Source organism: Salmo trutta, chromosome 37 (assembly GCF_901001165.1).
Source record: "Salmo trutta chromosome 37, fSalTru1.1, whole genome shotgun sequence".
Lineage (NCBI taxonomy): Eukaryota > Metazoa > Chordata > Actinopteri > Salmoniformes > Salmonidae > Salmo > Salmo trutta.
In genome coordinates, this window is record NC_042993.1 from 9,871,488 (window position 1) to 9,895,872 (window position 24,385).

At 51.7% G+C, this 24,385-nt stretch overlaps 2 protein-coding genes across 2 annotated transcripts in view; both read left to right on the forward strand.

Moving 5' to 3' along the window:
* Window positions 1-24,385, forward strand: part of LOC115177423 (ETS domain-containing transcription factor ERF) — an 88,832-nt gene that overhangs the window by 7,940 nt on the left and 56,507 nt on the right. The gene's annotated exons all lie outside the window — the stretch shown is intronic.
* On the forward strand, window positions 16,422-18,150 carry LOC115177422 (stress protein DDR48-like). Its single transcript, XM_029738171.1, has 2 exons — window positions 16,422-17,771; window positions 17,862-18,150. Exons 1-2 carry the CDS (start codon window positions 17,070-17,072, stop codon window positions 18,063-18,065), a joined length of 906 nt encoding a protein of 301 aa, XP_029594031.1. The 5' UTR covers window positions 16,422-17,069; the 3' UTR covers window positions 18,066-18,150.

The window sequence follows — 24,385 nt, forward strand, 5'->3', positions numbered from 1 at the left end:
AAATGCCACCCCACACCATGACTGACCCACCGCCAAACCGGTCATGCTGGAGGATGTTGCAGGCAGCAGAACGTTCACCTAGCATCTTACCTTGGCTCCTTGCTGCAGGTGGTCACCCTACCACACAGTCTCCTCGTGGATTGTAATGTAATCGGCCATAATCGGCGTCCAAAAATGCAGATTACCGATTATTGTGAATTTGAAATCGGCCCAAATGAATCGGTCGACCTCTAGTGGGGATAGTGGGACCTCTCATTGTACTCATAATGAAGCGGTGCAGCTCAGGGGTTGGAGGCTGCTTTGACAAGTGGAGAGACTGCACCTTGCTCTGTCCCTCGCTCTGTCCCTCGCTCTGGCTACTAGGAGGGAGTAGGTCATGGATTAGAAATAATTTACTAAGGATTGATATCGGTGGAGGATGCAGTGACACATGTGTTCTGCACCATAATTCCCCCCCCACACACACACACACACACACAGCTTTTAATGGGAAGTCCTGGACCTCCCACATTCCTGCTTTACTAAGTTAATAGTTGCCGTCTGTGCTGCATTTCACACTGGAGGAAAACACAACCCTCTCTCACATACACTCGGTCTGCCTGTCTCTATCTCACACACACACACACACACACGTGTGTATATCTCACACACACACACACACACACACACACACACACACACACACACACACACACACAGCGAGAGAGAGAGGGGCTATCATCTAAGGTGGTGTTCCTGTCTGGTTCAGTGGAACTAAGCAGGGTGTGGCAAGCTGCCTGGGCCGAGCTGCACTGGTACTCAGCTGTGTGTGGGTGTGTAATATAATATCGCTATTTTATAGAGCCAACATGTTACAAAGGTGTGGTGACTCTGTATTATATATGAGACACAAAAAGTGTGTGAGAGAGTGTTTATTCATCTGACAGAGAGGCCATGTGTGTTATTTGTTAGTGTGTGTGTCTAGTGTATCACTGCGCCTTTCTCCTCACAGCACTGGCGGTGCCACTGAAACTTATCTGAGCTTGACGCCAGACACACACACACACACACCTGCGGAGATCAGGTAACCGTGATCCCCGGCTCACATCAGACCGAAACGGACAGATTAGCTCCTCTAAATAACTCTGCTGCTCCATCCAGCCTCACATTACACCACCCACAACCCTGCACAGACCTGGGCTGACCCTGCCTCACATCACACCACCCACAACCCTGCACAGACCTGGGTTGACCCAGCCTCACATCACACATCACACCACCCACAACCCTGCACAGACCTGGGCAGACCCTGACCCAGCCTCACATCACACCACCCACAACCCTACACAGACCTGGGCTGACCCTGACCCAGCCTCACATCACACCACCCACAACCCTACACAGACCTGGGCTGACCCTGACCCAGCCTCACATCACACCACCCACAACCCTGCACAGACCTGGGCTGACCCTGACCCAGCCTCACATCACACCACCCACAACCCTGCACAGACCTGGGCTGACCCTGACCCAGCCTCACATCACACATCACACCACCCACAAATCAAATCAAATTTATTTATATAGCCCTTCGTACATCAGCTGAAATCTCAAAGTGCTGTACAGAAACCCAGCCTAAAACCCCAAACAGCAAGCAATGCATGTGAAAGAAGCACGGTGGCTGGGAAAAACTCCCTAGGAAAAACTCCTGAGAAAGGCCAAAAACCTAGGAAGAAACCTAGAGAGGAACCAGGCTATGAGGGGTGGCCAGTCCTCTTCTGGCTGTGCCGGGTGGATATTATAACAGAACATGGTCAAGATGTTAAAATGTTCGTAAATGACCAGCATGGTCAAATAATAATAATCATAGTAATTGTCGAGGGTGCAACAAGCACGTCCGGTGAAACAGGTCAGGGTTCCGTAGCCGCAGGCAGAACAGTTGAAACTGGAGCAGCAGCATGGCCAGGTGGACTGGGGACAGCAAGGACCTGCACAGACCTGGGTTGACCCTGACCCAGCCTCACATCACACATTACACCACCCACAACCCTGCATAGACCTGGGTTGACCCTGACCCAGCCTCACATCACACATTACACCACCCACAACCCTGCACAGACCTGGGTTGACGCTGACCCAGCCTCACATCACACATCACACCACCCACAACCCTGCACAGACCTGGGTTGACCCTGACCCAGCCTCACATCACACATCACACCACCCACAACCCTGCACAGACCTGGGCTGACCCTGACCCAGCCTCACATCACACCACCCACAACCCTGCACAGACCTGGGTTGACCCTGACCCAGCCTCACATCACACATTACACCACCCACAACCCTGCACAGACCTGGGTTGACCCTGACCCAGCCTCACATCACACATCACACCACCCACAACCCTGCACAGACCTGGGTTGACCCAGCCTCACATCACACCACCCACAACCCTGCACAGACCTGGGTTGACCCTGACCCAGCCTCACATCACACAGCACACCACCCACAACCCTGCACAGACCTGGGTTGACCCTGACCCAGCCGGCACCACCTCACACACCACACCACACCACACCACACCACACACACACACTCCTAATCCTAACCTGGTGTGGTGTTTGTTTCTAGTTATAGCACTGTGTAACTCACACTGCTAATCTACCAGAGTGGATCACACTGTAAAATCCCATTTGGACTGATCCTTACTGTAAAATCCCATTTGGACTGATCCTTACTGTAAAATCCAATTTGGACTGATCCTTACTGTAAAATCCATTCTGACTGATCCTTAATGTAAGAACCCATTCGGACTGATCCTTACTGTAAGAACCCATTCTGACTGATCCTTACTGTAAAATCTTATTCTGACTGATCCTTAATGTAAGAACCCATTTGGACTGATCCTTACTGTACAATCCCATTTGGACTGATCCTTACTGTAAGAACCCATTCTGACTGATCCTTACTGTAAGAACCCATTCTGACTGATCCTTACTGTAAGAACCCATTCTGACTGATCCTTACTGTAAGAACCCATTCTGACTCATCCTTACTGTAAGAACCCATTCTGACTGATCCTTACTGTAAGAACCCATTTGGACTGATCCTTACTGTAAGAACCCATTCTGACTGATCCTTACTGTAAGAACCCATTCTGACTGATCCTTACTGTAAGAACCCATTCTGACTGATCCTTACTGTAAAATCTTATTCTGACTGATCCTTACTGTAAAATCTTATTCTGACTGATCCTTAATGTAAGAACCCATTCTGACTGATCCTTACTGTAAGAACCCATTTGGACTGATCCTTACTGTAAGATCCCATCTAGCTGTTGTGCAGACATCATGACCTAGCCTGATTTTGGTGTACAGGAGTGAACTGTGGAGAATGAGAAGTCTGTATGTGTGACTCTTTTGTGTTAATTTAGCTAACGGTGTACAGAAATGAACTGTGGAAAGTGAGGTGCCGTGTTAGGATGTCCTCCTCCTCACCAGGCTTACACTGGGCTGCTAACCCATAATATGACACTCACCCTCTATCTCAAAGCCTGGCTGTAGAATGGGAGGAGGACTGGAATACTTCAGCCTATTTTTATCTGGGAATCTGTCTCTGCTTGGGAGAGGACAGATATCTAATTCTAGAGGATGGGAAGTCACAAAAAGACTACTGTGCCAATTGCACCTCGCTGATACTTAGTGTGTGTGTGTGTGTGTGGTCGGCTGTTGAGTATTCAAATGCCGCCTGGTGCCACCTAAAACTTTCTCTCTGTTACCCTCTCTCTCTCCCCCACCCCTCCCTCTTCTCTCGCTCTCTCTCCCCTCCACCCCTAGGCAGGAATGTGAGATCACGTTTGAAGAGTTTCTTTTCAACCTCTCTCTCTATTTCCCCGCTGTCGATCTTTTGTGTTTTCTCCTCCCTCTCTCCTTGTGTAGACCTGTCCTGTCCTCTATGTACCTGTCCTGTCCTCTATGTACCTGCCCTGTCCTCTATGTACCTGCCCTGTCCTCTATGTACCTGCCCTGTCCTCTATGTACCTGCCCTGTCCTCTATGTACCTGCATCACTGTTCATTTTGAACTTTGAGCCAATTTATCTCAAGTAAGGATGTGGTTTCCCTTATAACTGTGTGTGCGTGCACCTGGATGTGTGTGTGTGTGTTGCTTAGGGGAACCTGTGTGTATGTGTGAGTCACTAATACTGGCCAAGCAGTGTATTTGAGATATTTGTGTGTATCGCTAGGTAGGGCCTTTAGTATGAAAAGTATGTGTGTGAGAGAGAGCACGTTTCACACAATATGTCCCAGAGGGGTGGGTGGGTGTGTGTGTGTGTGTGTCTTGAGGAGATGGGTTGTCCCAAAGGAAAGTTCAGCTCAGAGTGCTCGCACAAAACAACCCATTTATGAAGGGATCAAACTAGCCACATGTAGAGAATGATAATCTACTGTAGTCAGCATTAAACCAGCTTGCATTCTACACCTGTCTGTCTGTTTAAATATCACCATGCTATCAGTGTCAGTGTGTGTGTGTGTGTGTGTGTGTGTGTGTGTGTGTGTGTGTGTGTGTGTGTGTGTGTGTGTGAGAGAGAAGTGGAAATAGGACATCCTCTGTCTTTTATCAGCTGTGACTGGTTGATCTCATTTGCTCCTTGTGGCTGGCCTGTACATAAGCACTGCACTTTGTACACCAGAATCACACACAGCACTGTCCCTGAATCCCTGGTTTCTGTCTGAAATCATAGCTACTTAGCTAGCATGTTATTTTGGATGAAAACATCACCATGGCTGCTCTGGCCTTGGTCTGTTCTATTGATTAAAGTAATGGATAGAATGTGTGCGTTTCAGTGAGAGTGCATGGGGTCGTTGGTGTAGGAGAGAGTTGGTGTGTGAAGGTCTCTGAGGAGTGAAACCTTTTAAAACATCGATTAACTGGCCCCTCCATCCTCTTGTCTCCTCCACCTCTCTGTCACCCATCCCATGGTGGAATACCCCAGTGGCAGATCCTCTTCCATTACCTCTCTCTCCCTCACCTCCATCTGCCCCTCTCTTTCTTTCACGCCAACTCTCTCGGTTCCCTTCTCCTTTCTCCCATCCACTTTTCTTGATTTTTTTCTCCTCTCCTCCTCTTTCTCTCTCTCACTCCCCCATTCCCTTCAACTGGCTTGTGGCAAAGGGAGCAGTGCAGACCTATTGTTGGGCTTGTGTTGCTGTAAGGACACAGGTGCTGAATTACTGTGTGGTTAGCGTCACTGTGTGGTTAGCGTCACTGTGTGGTTAGCGTCACTGTGTGGTTAGCGTCACTGTGTGGTTAGCGTCACTGTGTGGTTAGCGTCACTGTGTGGTTAGCGTCACTGTGTGGTTAGCGTCACTGTGTGGTTAGCGTCACTGTGTGGAAACACAACCTGTAGTTTACTGGTGTCTGTCTGATCTGTATCAACTCAGCTTTAGGGGCGCCACACCATGCAGGACACACACACACACACACACACACGTTCATCCTGGATAGGTAGTCTCGTACAGGTTTTCATGGGTAGCTCTTTGCAGTCCATCATTATTCTATTTTTACTTAGTCATGTTCCTGAAATGTTTATATGCAGTCATTTCTCTGAACTCTGTTTATGTCTCTTCCCAGGTGTGTGTGATGTGTGTTGGCCTGAGAGGGATTGAATAATGCATAGATCATTGGAAAGGTATTTAGAGGAAAGCAGAGTGATTAAAGTTTAATGGCAGGCCTTACCATCAATGCTGTACAGCATCATACTCTCGCTCGCTCACTCTCTCTCGCTCACTCGCTCTCGCTCGCTCACTCTCGCTCGCTCACTCTCGCTCGCTCACTCTCGCTCACTCTCGCTCGCTCGCTCACTCTCGCTCGCTCACTCTCGCTCGCTCACTCACTCTCACTCGTGCTCTCTCTCGCCCTCTCTCGCTCTCTCTCTCACAATTGTTTGTCGCTCTCTTTTCCTGTCTTCAGTATACTGGCTAGCCTGTATCCTCTCTCCATCTCTCCCTCATGTTTACATTGCCTCAGTACCTTCCGTTTTCTCTTAATTCCCCTCCTCTTGCTCTCTTTCCTCCCTCCCTCCCTCCCTCCCTCCCTCCCTCAAAACATCCATCTCCCTCCAATTTCCCCTCTTCCTCACTCTCTCCTATGTTTACATCCTCCCCTCCTCTCACTGACTGGTGTTATAGGGTGGCATCAGTGGTAAGCTCCTTGCCGAAATGGCCACTGACACACACACACACACACACACACACACACACACAGTGCCCTGCTCTGGGTCACAATACTTTTTATCCAGGGCCATTTTTAGCATTAGTCTGCTCTATGCGATTACGCAACAACACACGGGTGGACACACACACACACACACACACACACACACACACACACACACACACACACACACAAACAGGCACTAGGGATGTGCATTTTTCCCTTTCAGGATGATTCGTTACGTATCTAGATACATGCGCTCCAATACGATACAGTAACGATAAGATTTTTCTATTGTGTTATTGACTGTGTTATTGACTGTACGTTTGTTTATGTGTAACTCTGTTGTTTTTGTCGCACTGTTTTGCTTTATCTTGGCCAGGTTACAGTTGTAAATGAGAACTTGTTCTCAACTGGCCTACCTGGTTAAATAAAGGGGAAATAAATAAAATAAAAAGACTCGGTGAGTATAGCCTTGCTATTGAGAAAGACCGCCATAGGCAGACCTGGCTCTCAAGAGAAGACAGGCTATGTGCACACTGCCCACAAAATGAGGTGGAAGCTGAGCTGCACTTCCTAACCTCCTGCCAAATGTATGACCATATTAGAGACACATATTTCCTTCAGATTACACAGATCCACAAAGAATTCAAAAACAAACCCAATTTTGGTAAACTCCCATATCTACTGGGTGAAATACCACAGTGTGCCATCACAGCAGCAGGATTTGTGACCTGTTGCCACAAGAAAAGGGCAGCCAGTGAAGAACAAACACCATTGTAAATACTAGGGATGGACAATATATCAGTGAACATATCGGATGTCTAGTTTAACGCGATGTCAAAGCTGACGTGCATTCCTATATAACGTAGGTACGTGACGCCACGTAAAATGTTGCGCTATACTTGCAACACAGCATTCCTTAACTAGCCCACAATGTCTGCTGTGTGGATCGAGCAGTCAACAAGTCGAGCAGTCATTTGAAAGACTAACAACATTTTAGCGAGACAACTCAGTCGAAATCCATTAAAGCCAAGATAATGGAATTCATTGTCCTTGACAATAAACTGTTCTCTGTCATGTGTGATGTTGGCTTTCGCCGACTGGTCGAGCACCAGTGTACACTACCAAGTGCACTATTTTTCCGATGTTGCCCTACAGGAGTTACACAGTAATGGCGTCACTGCTATTAGCTTCACGACATACATACTATGGAACGTCGTTTGGGTCTTTGCGTGTCAAAAAAGATACAGTAGCACTGTCAAAGCTGTACAAAAAAAGTCTGCAAACAAACAAACACTGGCCATGAACGATGTGTTTACAATACCGCGTTGGTAATGAAGCATCATTTGTTCGACCGCAACATTTGGGGTATCTAGCTTTAGCTTGATACCTGGCTAGCACCAATACAACCAGCCTGAAAACAATGACCAGTAGAAACTGCAGTCATTTTCATTATTCTTAGCAATGATTTAGGAATCCTTGTGAGTAAGTATTAGCTAGGTTGCCACTTGTTGTTCGCCTATTGAAATTGAACTTCAGTTCATGAAAATAAACGGCTTGCCAGCTACTTAACCCTGTTGCCCAAAGCTAATGTTATAAGTAGCCAGCTAGCTTCATCTGGCTAGTGAGGCTCGACCGGACTGGTTTATGTGTTGTGAAGCTAGCCACAATAAGGATTAGGCAGAATAGTGGAATTTATAGTTTGTCTTCAAAATAAAAGTATGTCATTGAGAGTAATGCAGATTAATACAAATAGTAGAATTATGCCATTAAAATACCTTTTATTTTGAAGGCTAACCGCAAACTCCACTATTGTGGCTAATCCTTATTGTGGCTAACTTCACATAGATGGGTCCGACCACATTAATCAAAAAATTATGTATTTTATAAATTAGGGTTATTTTAGATGACACCTAGCTATATAGTTAGCTAGCCAACTATAGCTACTGAAACAGATTATGTCATTTTGGGAAAGAACATTTTAATTTTTTTATTTTACCAGGCAAGTCAGTTAAGAACAAATTCTTATTTTCAATGACGGTCTAGGAACAGTGGGTTAACTGCCTTGTTCAGGGGCAGAACGACAGATTTTAACCTTGTCAGCTCGGGGATTCGATCTTGCAACCTTTCGGTTACTAGTCCAACACTCTAACCACTAGGCTGCCGTTTACATCCATTACCTAGCTTTTTTTTAATGACCAGCACTGTAGGTGTGCGAGACAACTTTACCAGCATCATTGCATACGTATCGATGAATCGTTGTGTAATATTAAATACGAGTGATGGTGTAATCAATGTGTCATAACTTTGTAAAAAATGTATGAATGCATTCAATTGTTATGTGACAGTCATATTCAGGTCCTGATTGGTCAACAAACTTATTTGACACGCAAAGACCCACGCGGCGTTGCGTTGCGTAGCAAAGACCCACGCGGCGTTGCGTTGCGTAGCAAAGACCCACGCGGCGTTGCGTTGCGTAGCAAAGACCCACGCGGCGTTGCGTTGCGTAGCAAAGACCCACGCGGCGTTGCGTTGCGTAGCAAAGACCCACGCGGCGTTGCGTTGCGTAGCAAAGACCCACGCGGCGTTGCGTTGCGTAGCAAAGACCCACGCGGCGTTGCGTAGCAAAGACCCACGCGGCGTTGCGTAGCAAAGACCCACGCGGCGTTGCGTAGCAAAGACCCACGCGGCGTTGCGTAGCAAAGACCCACGCGGCGTTGCGTAGCAAAGACCCACGCGGCGTTGCGTAGCAAAGACCCACGCGGCGTTGCGTAGCAAAGACCCACGCGGCGTTGCGTAGCAAAGACCCACGCGGCGTTGCGTAGCAAAGACCCACGCGGCGTTGCGTAGCAAAGACCCACGCGGCGTTGCGTAGCAAAGACCCACGCGGCGTTGCGTAGCAAAGACCCACGCGGCGTTGCGTAGCAAAGACCCACGCGGCGTTGCGTAGCAAAGACCCACGCGGCGTTGCGTAGCAAAGACCCACGCGGCGTTGCGTAGCAAAGACCCACGCGGCGTTGCGTAGCAAAGACCCACGCGGCGTTGCGTAGCAAAGACCCACGCGGCGTTGCGTAGCAAAGACCCACGCGGCGTTGCGTAGCAAAGACCCACGCGGCGTTGCGTAGCAAAGACCCACGCGGCGTTGCGTAGCAAAGACCCACGCGGCGTTGCGTAGCAAAGACCCACGCGGCGTTGCGTAGCAAAGACCCACGCGGCGTTGCGTAGCAAAGACCCACGCGGCGTTGCGTAGCAAAGACCCACGCGGCGTTGCGTAGCAAAGACCCACGCGGCGTTGCGTAGCAAAGACCCACGCGGCGTTGCGTAGCGAAGACCCACGCGGCGTTGCGTAGCGAAGACCCACGCGGCGTTGCGTAGCGAAGACCCACGCGGCGTTGCGTAGCGAAGACCCACGCGGCGTTGCGTAGCGAAGACCCACGCGGCGTTGCGTAGCGAAGACCCACGCGGCGTTGCGTAGCGAAGACCCACGCGGCGTTAGCGAGACCCGGCGTTAGCGAAGACCCACGCGGCGTTGCGTAGCGAAGACCCACGCGGCGTTGCGTAGCGAAGACCCACGCGGCGTTGCGTAGCGAAGACCCACGCGGCGTTGCGTAGCGAAGACCCACGCGGCGTTGCGTAGCGAAGACCCACGCGGCGTTGCGTAGCGAAGACCCACGCGGCGTTGCGTAGCGAAGACCCACGCGGCGTTGCGTAGCGAAGACCCACGCGGCGTTGCGTAGCGAAGACCCACGCGGCGTTGCGTAGCGAAGACCCACGCGGCGTTGCGTAGCGAAGACCCACGCGGCGTTGCGTAGCGAAGACCCACGCGGCGTTGCGTAGCGAAGACCCACGCGGCGTTGCGTAGCGAAGACCCACGCGGCGTTGCGTAGCGAAGACCCACGCGGCGTTGCGTAGCGAAGACCCACGCGGCGTTGCGTAGCGAAGACCCACGCGGCGTTGCGTAGCGAAGACCCACGCGGCGTTGCGTAGCGAAGACCCACGCGGCGTTGCGTAGCGAAGACCCACGCGGCGTTGCGTAGCGAAGACCCACGCGGCGTTGCGTAGCGAAGACCCACGCGGCGTTGCGTAGCGAAGACCCACGCGGCGTTGCGTAGCGAAGACCCACGCGGCGTTGCGTAGCGAAGACCCACGCGGCGTTGCGTAGCGAAGACCCACGCGGCGTTGCGTAGCGAAGACCCACGCGGCGTTGCGTAGCGAAGACCCACGCGGCGTTGCGTAGCGAAGACCCACGCGGCGTTGCGTAGCGAAGACCCACGCGGCGTTGCGTAGCGAAGACCCACGCGGCGTTGCGTAGCGAAGACCCACGCGGCGTTGCGTAGCGAAGACCCACGCGGCGTTGCGTAGCGAAGACCCACGCGGCGTTGCGTAGCGAAGACCCACGCGGCGTTGCGTAGCGAAGACCCACGCGGCGTTGCGTAGCGAAGACCCACGCGGCGTTGCGTAGCGAAGACCCACGCGGCGTTGCGTAGCGAAGACCCACGCGGCGTTGCGTAGCGAAGACCCACGCGGCGTTGCGTAGCGAAGACCCACGCGGCGTTGCGTAGCGAAGACCCACGCGGCGTTGCGTAGCGAAGACCCACGCGGCGTTGCGTAGCGAAGACCCACGCGGCGTTGCGTAGCGAAGACCCACGCGGCGTTGCGTAGCGAAGACCCACGCGGCGTTGCGTAGCGAAGACCCACGCGGCGTTGCGTAGCGAAGACCCACGCGGCGTTGCGTAGCGAAGACCCACGCGGCGTTGCGTAGCGAAGACCCACGCGGCGTTGCGTAGCGAAGACCCACGCGGCGTTGCGTAGCGAAGACCCACGCGGCGTTGCGTAGCGAAGACCCACGCGGCGTTGCGTAGCGAAGACCCACGCGGCGTTGCGTAGCGAAGACCCACGCGGCGTTGCGTAGCGAAGACCCACGCGGCGTTGCGTAGCGAAGACCCACGCGGCGTTGCGTAGCGAAGACCCACGCGGCGTTGCGTAGCCGAAGACCCACGCGGCGTTGCGTAGCGAAGACCCACGCGGCGTTTGCGTAGCGAAGACCCACGCGGCGTTGCGTAGCGAAGACCCACGCGGCGTTGCGTAGCGAAGACCCACGCGGCGTTGCGTAGCGAAGACCCACGCGGCGTTGCGTAGCGAAGACCCACGCGGCGTTGCGTAGCGAAGACCCACGCGGCGTTGCGTAGCGAAGACCCACGCGGCGTTGCGTAGCGAAGACCCACGCGGCGTTGCGTTGCGTAGCGAAGACCCAAGCGGCGTTGCGTTGCGTAGCGAAGACCCAAGCGGCGTTGCGTTGCGTAGCGAAGACCCAAGCGGCGTTGCGTTGCGTATAGCGAAGACCCCGCGGCGTTGCCGTAGCGAAGGACCCACGCGGCGTTGCGTAGCGAAGACCCACGCGGCGTTGCGTTGCGTAGCGAAAGACCCAAGCGGCGTTTGCCGTTGCGTAGCGAAGACCCAAGCGGCGTTGCGTTGCGTAGCGAAGACCCAAGCGGCGTTGCGTTGCGTAGCGAAGACCCACGCGGCGTTGCGTTGCGTAGCGAAGACCCACGCGGCGTTGCGTAGCGAAGACCCACGCGGCGTTGCGTTGCGTAGCGAAGACCCAAGCGGCGTTGCGTTGCGTAGCGAAGACCCAAGCGGCGTTGCGTTGCGTAGCGAAGACCCAAGCGGCGTTGCGTTGCGTAGCGAAGACCCAAGCGGCGTTGCGTTGCGTAGCGAAGACCCAAGCGGCGTTGCGTTGCGTAGCGAAGACCCAAGCGGCGTTGCGTTGCGTAGCGAAGACCCACGCGGCGTTGCGTTGCGTAGCGAAGACCCAAGCGGCGTTGCGTTGCGTAGCGAAGACCCAAGCGGCGTTGCGTTGCGTAGCGAAGACCCAAGCGGCGTTGCGTTGCGTAGCGAAGACCCAAGCGGCGTTGCGTTGCGTAGCGAAGACCCAAGCGGTTGAGAATGAAACTACTGAACAAATGAACAACGAAACAGCACAGCAAGTAAGTGAAAGAAATAGGTTTTGATTATGTTTTACTGGTAATGGGGACATACGTAAATGCCAACTAAATAACTTTTGTGTGTCTGTCTGTCTGTCTGTGAGAGACCTTTATTTAACTAGGCAAGTCTGTTAAGAACAAATTCTTATTTACAATGACGGCCAAACCCGGATGACGCTGGGCCAATTGTGCGCCGCCCTATGGGACTCCCAATCACTGCCGGATGTGATACAGCCTGTGTTCCAACCAGGGACTGTAGTGACACCTCTTGCACTGAGATGCAGTGCCTTAGACCGCTGTGTCTATGTGTGTGTTAACTATTTAACTGTACTAGAATGCTTAAAAGGCTGCAAAAAATGTAAATATCGGTATTGTTTTTTGGGAAGGAAAATATCAGATATCTGTATCGGCCAAAAATGTCATTTCGGTGCATCACTAGTAAATACAACCCATATTTATGTTTATTTTCCCTTTTGTACGTATATTATTTGCACATCGCTACAGCACTGTATAAAGACATATGACTTTTGGAACTTCTGTGAGTGTAATGTTTACTGTTCATTTTTATTGTTTATTTCACTTTTGTTTATTATCTACTTCACTTGCTTTGGCAATGTTAACATATGTTTCCCATGCCAATAAAGCCCTTGAATGGGAGAGAGAGGACGGGGGGGGGAGAGAGAGGACGGGGGGGGGAGAGAGAGGACGGGGGGGGGAGAGAGAGGACGGGGGGGGGAGAGAGAGGACGGGGGGGGGGAGAGAGAGGACGGGGGGGGGGAGAGAGAGGGGGGGGGGGGAGAGAGAGGGGGGGGGGAGAGAGAGGGGGGGGGGGGAGAGAGAGGGGGGGGGGAGAGAGAGAGGGGGGGGAGAGGGAGGGGGGGGGGAGAGAGGGCAGAGGGAGGGATGGAGAGAGAAATATATATATTTATTTAATAATAATAATAAGAGTGCTAGCAGTAGCAGCTCTGGGGGCAGTGCAGTCAGGACAGTAACCCCCCCTGCACCTGCCTGTCCACACACTGGGGCCATTGTGCTCCTGTCCCTGACACACACACACTCTCGCTCCACATACTTTCTCCCGCCCGTTCTCGCTGGCGTTAGTCAGGTCGCCTGACTTAGCCTAGGTGTTTAGGTGGTGTGTGTGAGCAGCCCCTGGCTCACCTAACCTGGCTGTGGTATAGTTGGTGTAAGGTGTGTGTGTGTGTGTCTTTGTGTCTGGGCTCTGGCTGGGAAAGAGGTGGAGAAAGAGGGGAGGTGGAGTGTGTGTGTGTGTAGGCTTTGTGTTTCTGGCAACAACAGTGCACTGTGGCAAGCCATTGAGTCACAGCATTGGTGGCGTGGATTTCTGTGTTCCAGTGCAGGTGTGTGTGGGTGGGCTCCCTGTGTGTGGTGTTGTGTCTGTGTTCTGTCTGCTCGTGTCGTGTGTGTGTGTGTGTGTGTGTGTGTGTGTGTGTGTGTACACTAGAGGTCGACCGATTAATCGGAATGGCTGATTTAATTAGGGCCGATTTCAAGTTTTCATAACAATCGATAATCGCTATTTTTGGCCACCGATTTGCCAATTTTAAAAAATGTGTATCTGTATCTGTTTTTTTCCCCCCCCCCACCTTTATTTAACTAGGCAAGTCAGATTAAGAACACATTCTTATTTTCAATGACGGCCTAGGAACGGGGGTTAACTGCCTTGTTCAGGGGGGATTTGTTTTTGCAACCTTCGGTTACTAGTCCAACGCTCTAACCACCTGCCTTACATTGCACTCCACGAGGAGCCTGCATGGCAGGCTGACTACCTGTTACGCGAGGGCAGCAAGAAGCCAAGGTAAGTTGCTAGCTAGCATTAAACTTATCTTATAAAAAACTATCAATCTTAACATAATCACTAGTTAACTACACATGGTTGATGATATTACTAGTTTCTCTAACGTGTCCTGCGTTGCATATAATCGATGCGGTGCCTATTAATTTCTCATTGAATCACAGCCTACTTCGACAAACGGGTGTTGATTTAACAAGCGCATTTGCGAAAAAAGCACTGTGGTTGCACCAATGTACCTAACCATAAACATCAATGCCTTTCTTTAAAATCAATACACAAGTATATATTTTTAAACCTGCATATTTAGTTAATATTGCCCGCTAACATGAAATTGTGTCACATCTCTAGAGTTCATTGCACGCAGAGTCAGGGTATATGCAACAGTTTGGGCCGCCTGGCTCGTTGCGAACTAATTTGCCAGAATTTTACATAATTATGATATAACATTGAAGGTTGTGCAATGTAACAGGAATATTTAGACTTAGGGTTGCCACCCGTTAGATAAAATACGTAACGGTTCCATATTTCACTGAAAGGAAAAACGTTTTGTTTTCAAAATGATAGTTTCCGGATTTGACCATATTAATGACCTAAGGCTCGTATTTCTGTGTGTTTATTATATTATAATTAAGTCTATGATTTGATAGAGCAGTCTGACTGAGCGATGGTAGGCACCAGCAGGCTCGTAAGCATTCATTCAAACAGCATTTTCGTGTGTTTTGCCAGCAGCCCTTCGCTGTGCTACAAGCATTGCGCTGTTTATGACTTTAACCCGGGTGGGTATAATTTGTGGAACATTCCAACAGGAGTCTATTCCAAAAACTTCGTAAATAACAAGGTTGCCAAAAAACAACGCATACAAAGTTGTATAGCGGCAGAATAAGATACCGGGTAGGGAGTGGTCTATTTCATAGTGTTTTTCACTCATCACGTTTATTCCGAAAAATGTCTGTCCTCACTCTGGTTGCCTATGGACAAACATTAAGAATAAGCTACGTGGTGAGTTGATGCCTATTCGGCAGCTAATTAGCTAGGTTTGTATGTGTTGCTACTTTGTATGCGTTGTTGGTTGGCAACCTTTTACTTTACGTTTTTTGGAACAGATTCCTGTTGGAACGTTCCACAAATTATACCCACCCCTTCAAGCCTATCAACTCCCAAGATTAGGCTGGTGTAACCGATGTGAAATGGCTAGCTAGTTAGCGGGGTGCACGCTAATAGCGTTTCAAACGTCACTCGCTCTGAGACTTGGAGTAGTTGTTCCCCTTGCTCTGCATGAGTAATGCTGCTTCGAGGGTGGCTGTTGTCGATGTGTTCCTGGTTCGAGCCCAGGTAGGAGCGAGGAGAGGGACGGAAGCTATACTGCTACACTGGCAATACTAAAGTGCCTATAAGAACATCCAATAGTCAAAGGTATATGAAATACAAATCATATAGAGAGATATAGTCCTATAATAACTACAACCTAAAACTTCTTACCTGGGAATATTGAAGACTCATGTTGAAAGGAACCACTAGCTTTCATATGTTCCCATGTTCTGAGCAAGGAACTTAAACGTTAGCTTTTTTACATGGCACATATTGCACTTTTACTTTCTTCTCCAACACTTTGTTTTGCATTATTTAAACGAAATTGAACATGTTTCATTATTTATTTGAGGCTAAATTGATTTTATTGATGTATTATATTAAGTTAAAATAAGTGTTCATTCAGTATTGTTGTAATTGTCATTATTACAAATAAACAAATAATAATAATAAAAAAAATCGGCCGATTTAATCGGTATCGGCTTTCCCCCCCGGTCCTCCAATAATCGTTATCGGCGTTGAAAAATCATAATCGGTCGACCTCTAGTGTGTACCAGTTGTGTCCCTGGTGTGTGGGTGTATGTCAGTCTCTCTCTGCTCAGTGTGTGTGTGGCTGCAGGCAAGGAGGGGAGAGAAGGAGAGATGTGTGTGTGACTGTGTGTTGGTTCAGAATTGTGTGTTTGTGAGTGAAGGGTAACTTCCTGATGTGCTGGTATCAATTGGTGTATGTTCTGTCACACACACACACACAGACAGATAGATAGATGTTTGCTGTGAGTGTAGAGCTAGATGGTGCAGTCTGTACTGTGTTGTGATGTGGTGGCCTTACAGAGGGTTAGATGCTGCAGTCTGTACTGTGTTGTGGTGGCCTTACAGAGGGTTAGATGCTGCAGTCTGTACTGTGTTGTGATGTGGGGGCCTTACAGAGGGTTAGATGCTGCAGTCTGTAATGTGTTGTGTTGTGGTGGCCTTACAGAGGGTTAGATGCTGCAGTCTGTACTGTGTTGTGGTGGCCTTACAGAGGGTTAGATGCTGCAGTCTGTACTGTGTTGTGGTGGCCTTACAGAGGGATAGATACTGCAGTCTGTACTGTGTTGTGATGTGGTGGCCTTACAGAGGGTTAGATGCTGCAGTCTGTACTGTGTTGTGGTGTGGTGTGGTGGCCTTACAGAGGGTTAGATGCTGCAGTCTGTACTGTGATGTGGTGGCCTTACAGAGGGTTAGATGCTGCAGTCTGTACTGTGTTGTGGTGTGGTGGCCTTACAGAGGGTTAGATGCTGCAGTCTGTACTGTGTTGTGGTGTGGTGGCCTTACAGAGGGTTAGATGCTGCAGTCTGTACTGTGTTGTGGTGGCCTTACAGAGGGTTAGATGCTGCAGTCTGTACTGTGTTGTGGTGTGGTGGCCTTACAGAGGGTTAGATGCTGCAGTCTGTACTGTGTTGTGGTGTGGTGGCCTTACAGAGGGTTAGATGCTGCAGTCTGTACTGTGTTGTGGTGTGGTGGCCTTACAGAGGGTTAGATGCTGCAGTCTGTACTGTGTTGTGATGTGGTGGCCTTACAGAGGGTTAGTTGGTGTTGTCTGGGGTTGGTAGATGAGGTGACATTAGCTTGGAGTCTGTGGACTGTAGTATTATTGTTCTAAGATTGTAGAGGGGTGGGATGGATGGATGGATGGATAGGTGGTGGGAGTAGATTATGAGAAGGATTCCACAGGTTGTTCTGGTAGATAAGATGTATCAGTCACTGTCTGACAGTGGATAGGATGTTTGCTGTAGTGTTGTTAGTGGAGGTTAGGACTAGTAACAGGGATGTGGAGGTTAGGACTAGTAACAGGGATGTGGAGGTTAGGACTAGTAACAGGGATGTGGAGGTTAGGACTAGTAACAGGGATGTGGAGGTTAGGACTAGTAACAGGGATGTGGAGGTTAGGACTAGTAACAGGGATGTGGAGGTTAGGACTAGTAACAGGGATGTGGAGGTTAGGACTAGTAACAGGGATGTGGAGGTTGGGACTAGTAACAGGGATGTGGAGGTTGGGACTAGTAACAGGGATGTGGAGGTTAGGACTAGTAACAGGGATGTGGAGGTTAGGACTAGTAACAGGGATGTGGAGGTTGGGACTAGTAACAGGGATGTGGAGGTTAGGACTAGTAACAGGGATGTGGAGGTTGGGACTAGTAACAGGGATGTGGAGGTTAGGACTAGTAACAGGGATGTGGAGGTTGGGACTAGTAACAGGGATGTGGAGGTTAGGACTAGTAACAGGGATGTGGAGGTTAGGACTAGTAACAGGGATGTGGAGGTTAGGACTAGTAACAGGGATGTGGAGGTTAGGACTAGTAACAGGGATGTGGAGGTTAGGACTAGTAACAGGGATGTGGAGGTTAGGACTAGTAACAGGGATGTGGAGGTTAGGACTAGTAACAGGGATGTGGAGGTTAGGACTAGTAACAGGGATGTGGAGGTTAAGACTAGTAACAGGGATGTTGTGGAGGTTAGGACTAGTAACAGGGATGTTGTGGAGGTTAGGACTAGTAACAGGGATGTTGTGGAGGTTAGGACTAGTAACAGGGATGTGGAGGTTAGGACTAGTAACAGGGATGTGGAGGTTAAGACTAGTAACAGGGATGTTGTGGAGGTTAGGACTAGTAACAGGGATGTTGTATTGTCAGTGGAGGTTAGGACTAGTAACAGGGATGTTGTGGTGTTAGTGAAGGTTAGGACTAGTAACAGGGTTACTGAGCCATGGTGGTGTTGATGTTGTCTCTATGGAAGTGCTGCCCTGGAAGTGCAAGGTAGTCATCCAGTGTTGTAGACCCAGCCGTGCATTTCTCTCTCTGTCTGTCTCTCTCGTTCTTTGTCACTCTCTCTCTCGCTCGCTCAATCACTACCCCTCCCCTCTCTCTCCCCCTCCATCTCTCTCTCTTCATCTGTCTCTCGGTCTTTCCCTCTCTCTCTCTCTCTCTCTCTATGTGTTAGTGATTACATCACTCACTCACTCTCTCTCTCTCTCTCTCTCTCTCTCTCTCTCTCTCTCTCTTTCTGCCTCTTGCATAACCGCCAGCTTTGTTTGCTCCAGCTGAGGACTAATCTTTCCCGCGAGACAGACTGAAGGAACAAGGGAGAGGAGGAGAGCAGGACAAGCCAACCTTTTTAACCTGACTGGACGCTCTGCCTCGTTAATTCAATCAGTCCACCAATTAATGGGCTTTAGAAAAGAGCCCTGTTTACATCCACCGTGACCTGTGTGTTTATGGAGCGGTGTTTTTAATCTTTGTGTGTGTGTGGGGAGCAGGCGCATGGTACTCCCCATGGTAGCCCAGTCGTACTGAAGGATAAACAGTGATTATCTGGGCTGCCTGTAGAGAGACACATGCTTATGTACCACTCTCAGACAGACCACACATACATGTGAGGGACACGGTAGCCAAGACAACGCTCTAGCTGCAGTCAGAGGAGAATAACACATAAACAAAGACACACAGAATCACGTTCAGTCAAGTGTGACTTGCCCTGCCTTTCATACACGCGTCCACACAGATACACACACACACACACACACACACACACACACACAATGCCGCTGGCAGCGTCTTTGAGGTGAGTGCGAGGCGAATGTTACGTAAGAAAGATCAAAGCTACTTAATCAGCTTTGAGAGAGAGAGATGGGGAGGAATGGACAGAGGAGGGACAGCGGGAAAAGAAAGAATGGGGAGAGAGAGGGTTAGCAGAGAACAGAGGGTAGAGAAAGTGGTGACAGGCGGTGACACTGCGCGTGTCCTCGTTCCCTGTTTACGATGGGATAATCTCTCACACACACACACACACACACACACACACACACACACACACACACACACACACACACACACACACACACAAGCTGTGCTCTGCCCTCCGTGTCCCCCTCACAGCCCACTGTGACATGCTGTTGCCAATGCCATGATAGTGTGTGTGTGTGTGTGTGTGTGTGTGTGGTGTCTGTCTTTTCTTTTCCTATATGCCTATTCCATATCTCTTTTTCTCCCCCTCCCTCTCTTTGTAAACCCTTTCTTTGCTTACCCTTTACCTCCTCCCTCTCTTCTCTCTCGCCCACTACGTCTCTCTTACAGGAATTGTTAGCAGATGTGGACAGAGCTTTTTCCTTCATCTAAAATTAGCCCCAATAGAAGAATGGCAGGAAAAGAGGGAGGGAGGGAAAGAAGGATTGATGGAGAAGCAGAAAGGAATAGGGAAGGGATAGGTTGATGGTCTCGGTGAAGTAAGGGTGTATTTTTGGGACCTCACACACCATGCTGACGCAGTCAAGCCGTCGGGGGCACAAACAAAGTTGTCGGAGAGGAACAGCGTCCCGGCGTCTGAGTAGCATGTGATGCTAACCCGTCCTGCTGTGTTGAAAAGGCCTGGATTAGGACTAGTTGTAAGTGAATAATGATGAGAAGGAGTAGTCTGATAGCAGGCAGCAGTAGTCTGATAGCAGGCAGCAGTAGTCTGATAGCAGGCAGCAGCAGTAGTCTGATAGCAGGCAGCAGCAGTAGTCTGATAGCAGGCAGCAGTAGTCTGATAGCAGGCAGCAGTAGTCTGATAGCAGGCAGCAGTAGTCTGATAGCAGGCAGCAGCAGTAGTCTGATAGCAGGCAGCAGTAGTCTGATAGCAGGCAGCCTGCAGTAGTCTGATAGCAGGCAGGCAGCAGTAGTCTGATAGCAGGCAGGCAGCAGTAGTCTGATAGCAGGCAGCCTGCAGTAGTCTGATAGCAGGCAGCCTGCAGTAGTCTGACAGCAGGCAGCCTGCAGTAGTCTGACAGCAGGCAGCCTGCAGTAGTCTGACAGCAGGCAGCCTGCAGTAGTCTGACAGCAGGCAGCCTGCAGTAGTCTGACAGCAGGCAGCCTGCAGTAGTCTGACAGCAGGCAGCCTGCAGTAGTCTGACAGCAGGCAGCCTGCAGTAGTCTGACAGCAGGCAGCAGTAGGGGAGAGGGACTATAGAAAGGTCTTCCACCTCAGCAGTTACATAATTAGGACTCTATAAAATCAGTTATACTTTTGGCTTGAACTGTTTAGTTTTCCCCAAATCACATTTTCTCGGTTTCGTTTTTCCACGTTTCTGTTTTCCCCAACTTTTTTTCAGGTTTTCACTCTCTAAAGTCAACAACAATACTTAAACCACATCAGGAGACTACTTTCGAGGTCTGTGGATTTTGTTGTTGTTGAAATGTAGATTTCTGGCTGTAGTTACTGTTTAATCCCATTGTGTAGTTAGCAAGAGGCTGTTGTTTAGAAGTGTTTTTGTAGCTCACGTGATGGTAGAGTTTACAAAACAAACACCCACTGGATTGACACAAATAATCCTGATATCATTCTGACAGGAAAGCATAGGCTACTTTGTAGTTAACATTTCATTGAGAAGGTTTTTGGGAAAGCCTTTCTATCTACCAGAAGACTTTTCATTAGCATCATCGCTAACAGCTACACAGTGGTAGACGTACCGTACATACAGACAGGGAGTTATTGTTGCCTCTTCAGAAAGTTGCAGGAAAATACACATCACTGAGTCATTCTGGATGCTAGTCAATACAGTTCAATCAATACATTTTGGAATATTGTTGAATTCTGTTTTAATGTCTGGATTCCGTGATTCCGTCCACGTTCTCCGCATCTCTGATGTTATAGGGCCCGACATAATACACTCAGCCTCTCGTTGGCACCAGGGACACTGGTGTTTTTGTGTGTGTGTGTCTCTGTGAGCACGTGTGTGTAATGAGAACAGAGAAGTCCTGTATAGTGTAACAGGTGAGTGAGAGGCGCCATTCCCCAGGACAGTACAGGACAGACCAGACAGACAGGCAGCACCACTCAACACACTGGCTGCATAGCCTACATAGTGAGACACACTGATCAAACACCATACTGAGGCCGCTAATGAATGAGAGTATCACATCACCTTAAACAATCACCTGAAGAGTTGCATCATTTCATTACTTTATGATGGGGTTATTTAGTGGGGAGGACAGTGGAGCAGTTGTGGCGGGGAGGACAGTGGAGCAGTTGTGGCGGGGAGGACAGTGGAGCAGTTGTGGCGGGGAGGACAGTGGAGCAGTTGTGGCGGGGAGGACAGTGGAGCAGTTGTGGCGGGGAGGACAGTGGAGCAGTTGTGGCGGGGAGGACAGTGGAGCAGTTGTGGCGGGGAGGACAGTGGAGCAGTTGTGGCGGGGAGGACAGTGGAGCAGTTGTGGCGGGGAGGACAGTGGAGCAGTTGTGGCGGGGAGGACAGTGGAGCAGTTGTGGCGGGGAGGCTGTTCATATCAACAGGCGGTCAGGTGTTCTTTTCTTGGCGCCTCCCCAGTGAGCGGGAACGTGCCGCCACTGGACAGGAGGAGGGAGCGGGAACGTACCGCCACTGGACAGGAGGAGGGAGCGGGAACGTGCCGGCCACTGGATAGGAGGTGTGAGCGGGAACGTGCCGGCCACTGGATAGGAGGAGGGAGCGGGAACGTGCCGGCCACTGGATAGGAGGTGTTAGCGGAAACGTGCCGGCCACTGGATAGGAGGAGGGAGCGGGAACGTACCGCCACTGGACAGGAGGAGGGAGCGGGAACGTGCCGGCCACTGGACAGGAGGTGTGAGCGGGAACGTGCCGGCCACTGGACAGGAGGAGGGAGCGGGAACGTACCGCCACTGGACAGGAGGAGGGAGCGGGAACGTGCCGGCCACTGGATAGGAGGTGTGAGCGGGAACGTGCCGGCCACTGGATAGGAGGAGGGAGCGGGAACGTGCCGGCCACTGGATAGGAGGTGTTAGCGGAAACTTGCCGGCCACTGGATAGGAGGAGGGAGCGGGAACGTGCCGGCCACTGGATAGGAGGAGTGAGCGGGAACGTGCCGCCACTGGACAGGAGGAGGGAGCGGGAACGTACCGCCACTGGACAGGAGGAGGGAGCGGGAACGTGCCGGCCACTGGATAGGAGGTGTGAGCGGGAACGTGCCGGCCACTGGATAGGAGGAGGGAGCGGGAACGTGCCGGCCACTGGATAGGAGGTGTTAGCGGAAACGTGCCGGCCACTGGATAGGAGGAGGGAGCGGGAACGTGCCGGCCACTGGATAGGAGGAGTGAGCGGGAACGTGCCGCCACTGGATAGGAGGAGTGAGCGGGAACGTGCCGCCACTGGAAAGGAGGAGGGAGCGGGAACGTACCGGCCACTGGACAGGAGGAGTGAGCGGGAACGTGCCGCCACTGGACAGGAGGAGTGAGCGGGAACGTGCCGCCACTGGACAGGAGGAGTGAGCGGGAACGTGCCGCCACTGGACAGGAGGAGTGAGCGGGAACGTGCCGCCACTGGACAGGAGGAGGGAGCGGGAACGTGCCGGCCACTGGATAGGAGGTGTGAGCGGGAACGTGCCGGCCACTGGATAGGAGGAGGGAGCGGGAACGTGCCGGCCACTGGATAGGAGGTGTTAGAGAGAACGTGCGGCCACTGGATAGGAGGAGGGAGCGGGAACGTACCGGCCACTGGACAGGAGGAGGGAGCGGGAACGTGCCGGCCACTGGATAGGAGGAGGGAGCGGGAACGTGCCGCCACTGGATAGGAGGTGTTAGCGGAAACGTGCCGGCCACTGGATAGGAGGAGGGAGCGGGAACGTGCCGGCCACTGGATAGGAGGAGTGAGCGGGAACGTGCCGCCACTGGATAGGAGGAGTGAGCGGGAACGTGCCGCCACTGGAAAGGAGGAGGGAGCGGGAACGTACCGGCCACTGGACAGGAGGAGTGAGCGGGAACGTGCCGCCACTGGACAGGAGGAGTGAGCGGGAACGTGCCGCCACTGGACAGGAGGAGTGAGCGGGAACGTGCCGCCACTGGACAGGAGGAGGGAGCGGGAACGTGCCGGCCACTGGATAGGAGGTGTGAGCGGGAACGTGCCGGCCACTGGATAGGAGGAGGGAGCGGGAACGTGCCGGCCACTGGATAGGAGGTGTTAGAGAGAACGTGCCGGCCACTGGATAGGAGGAGGGAGCGGGAACGTACCGGCCACTGGACAGGAGGAGGGAGCGGGAACGTGCCGGCCACTGGATAGGAGGAGGGAGCGGGAACGTGCCGGCCACTGGATAGGAGGAGGGAGCGGGAACGTGCAGCCACTGGATAGGAGGAGGGAGCGGGAACGTGCCGGCCACTGGACAGGAGGAGGGAGCGGGAACGTGCCGGCCACTGGATAGGTTGAGGGAGCGGGAACGTGCCGGCCACTGGATAGGAGGAGGGAGCGGGAACGTGCCGCCACTGGATAGGAGGAGGGAGCGGGAACGTGCCGGCCACTGGATAGGAGGAGGGAGCGGGAACGTGCCGGCCACTGGATAGGAGGAGGGAGCGGGAACGTGCCGGCCACTGGATAGGAGGAGGGAGCGGGAACGTGCCGGCCACTGGATAGGAGGAGGGAGCGGGAACGTGCCGGCCACTGGATAGGAGGAGGGAGCGGGAACGTGCCGGCCACTGGATAGGAGGAGGGAGCGGGAACGTGCCGGCCACTGGATAGGAGGAGGGAGCGGGAACGTGCCGGCCACTGGATAGGAGGAGGGAGCGGGAACGTGCCGGCCACTGGAAAGGAGGAGGGAGCGGGAACGTACCGGCCACTGGATAGGAGGAGGGAGCGGGAACGTGCCGCCACTGGATAGGAGGAGGGAGCGGGAACGTACCGGCCACTGGATAGGAGGAGGGAGCGGGAACGTGCCGGCCACTGGATAGGAGGAGGGAGCGGGAAGGTGCTTGGCCCAGCTGGCCTGCATGGCTGGTTTGTCTTCACCACCCCTAGTTAGTGCCTGGTGTTGGACTATGGAACGGTTCTGTTCTTCCACTGCCAGGTAGAGTGGGCTTCACTCACTCACTCACTCACTCACTCACTCACTCACTCACACACACACACAGTGAGGCAGAGTGTGGGTCTTGGAAGTGAGAGGAGTGAGATTTTTCTCTCATTCAGCAAAGAACTCTGGCGCCTCACGACTACCTGTTGCTGGCTTCCTCTCTCCCTCCTCCTCCTCCTCCACCACCATCTTTCTCTCACCTGTTCTATTTGAGTCTTTGCTGCTCTGTGTT

What these genes read in the sequence shown, in the direction of transcription:
- LOC115177422 (XM_029738171.1), top strand. Translation starts at nt 17,070, where the DNA reads ATGTTTGCTGTAGTGTTGTTAGTGGAGGTTAGGACTAGTAACAGGGAT. An exon ending in CTAGTAACAGGGATGTGGAG is followed by an intron (nt 17,772 to 17,861) that starts GTTAAGACTAGT and finishes GATGTTGTGGAG; the next exon opens with GTTAGGACTAGTAACAGGGA.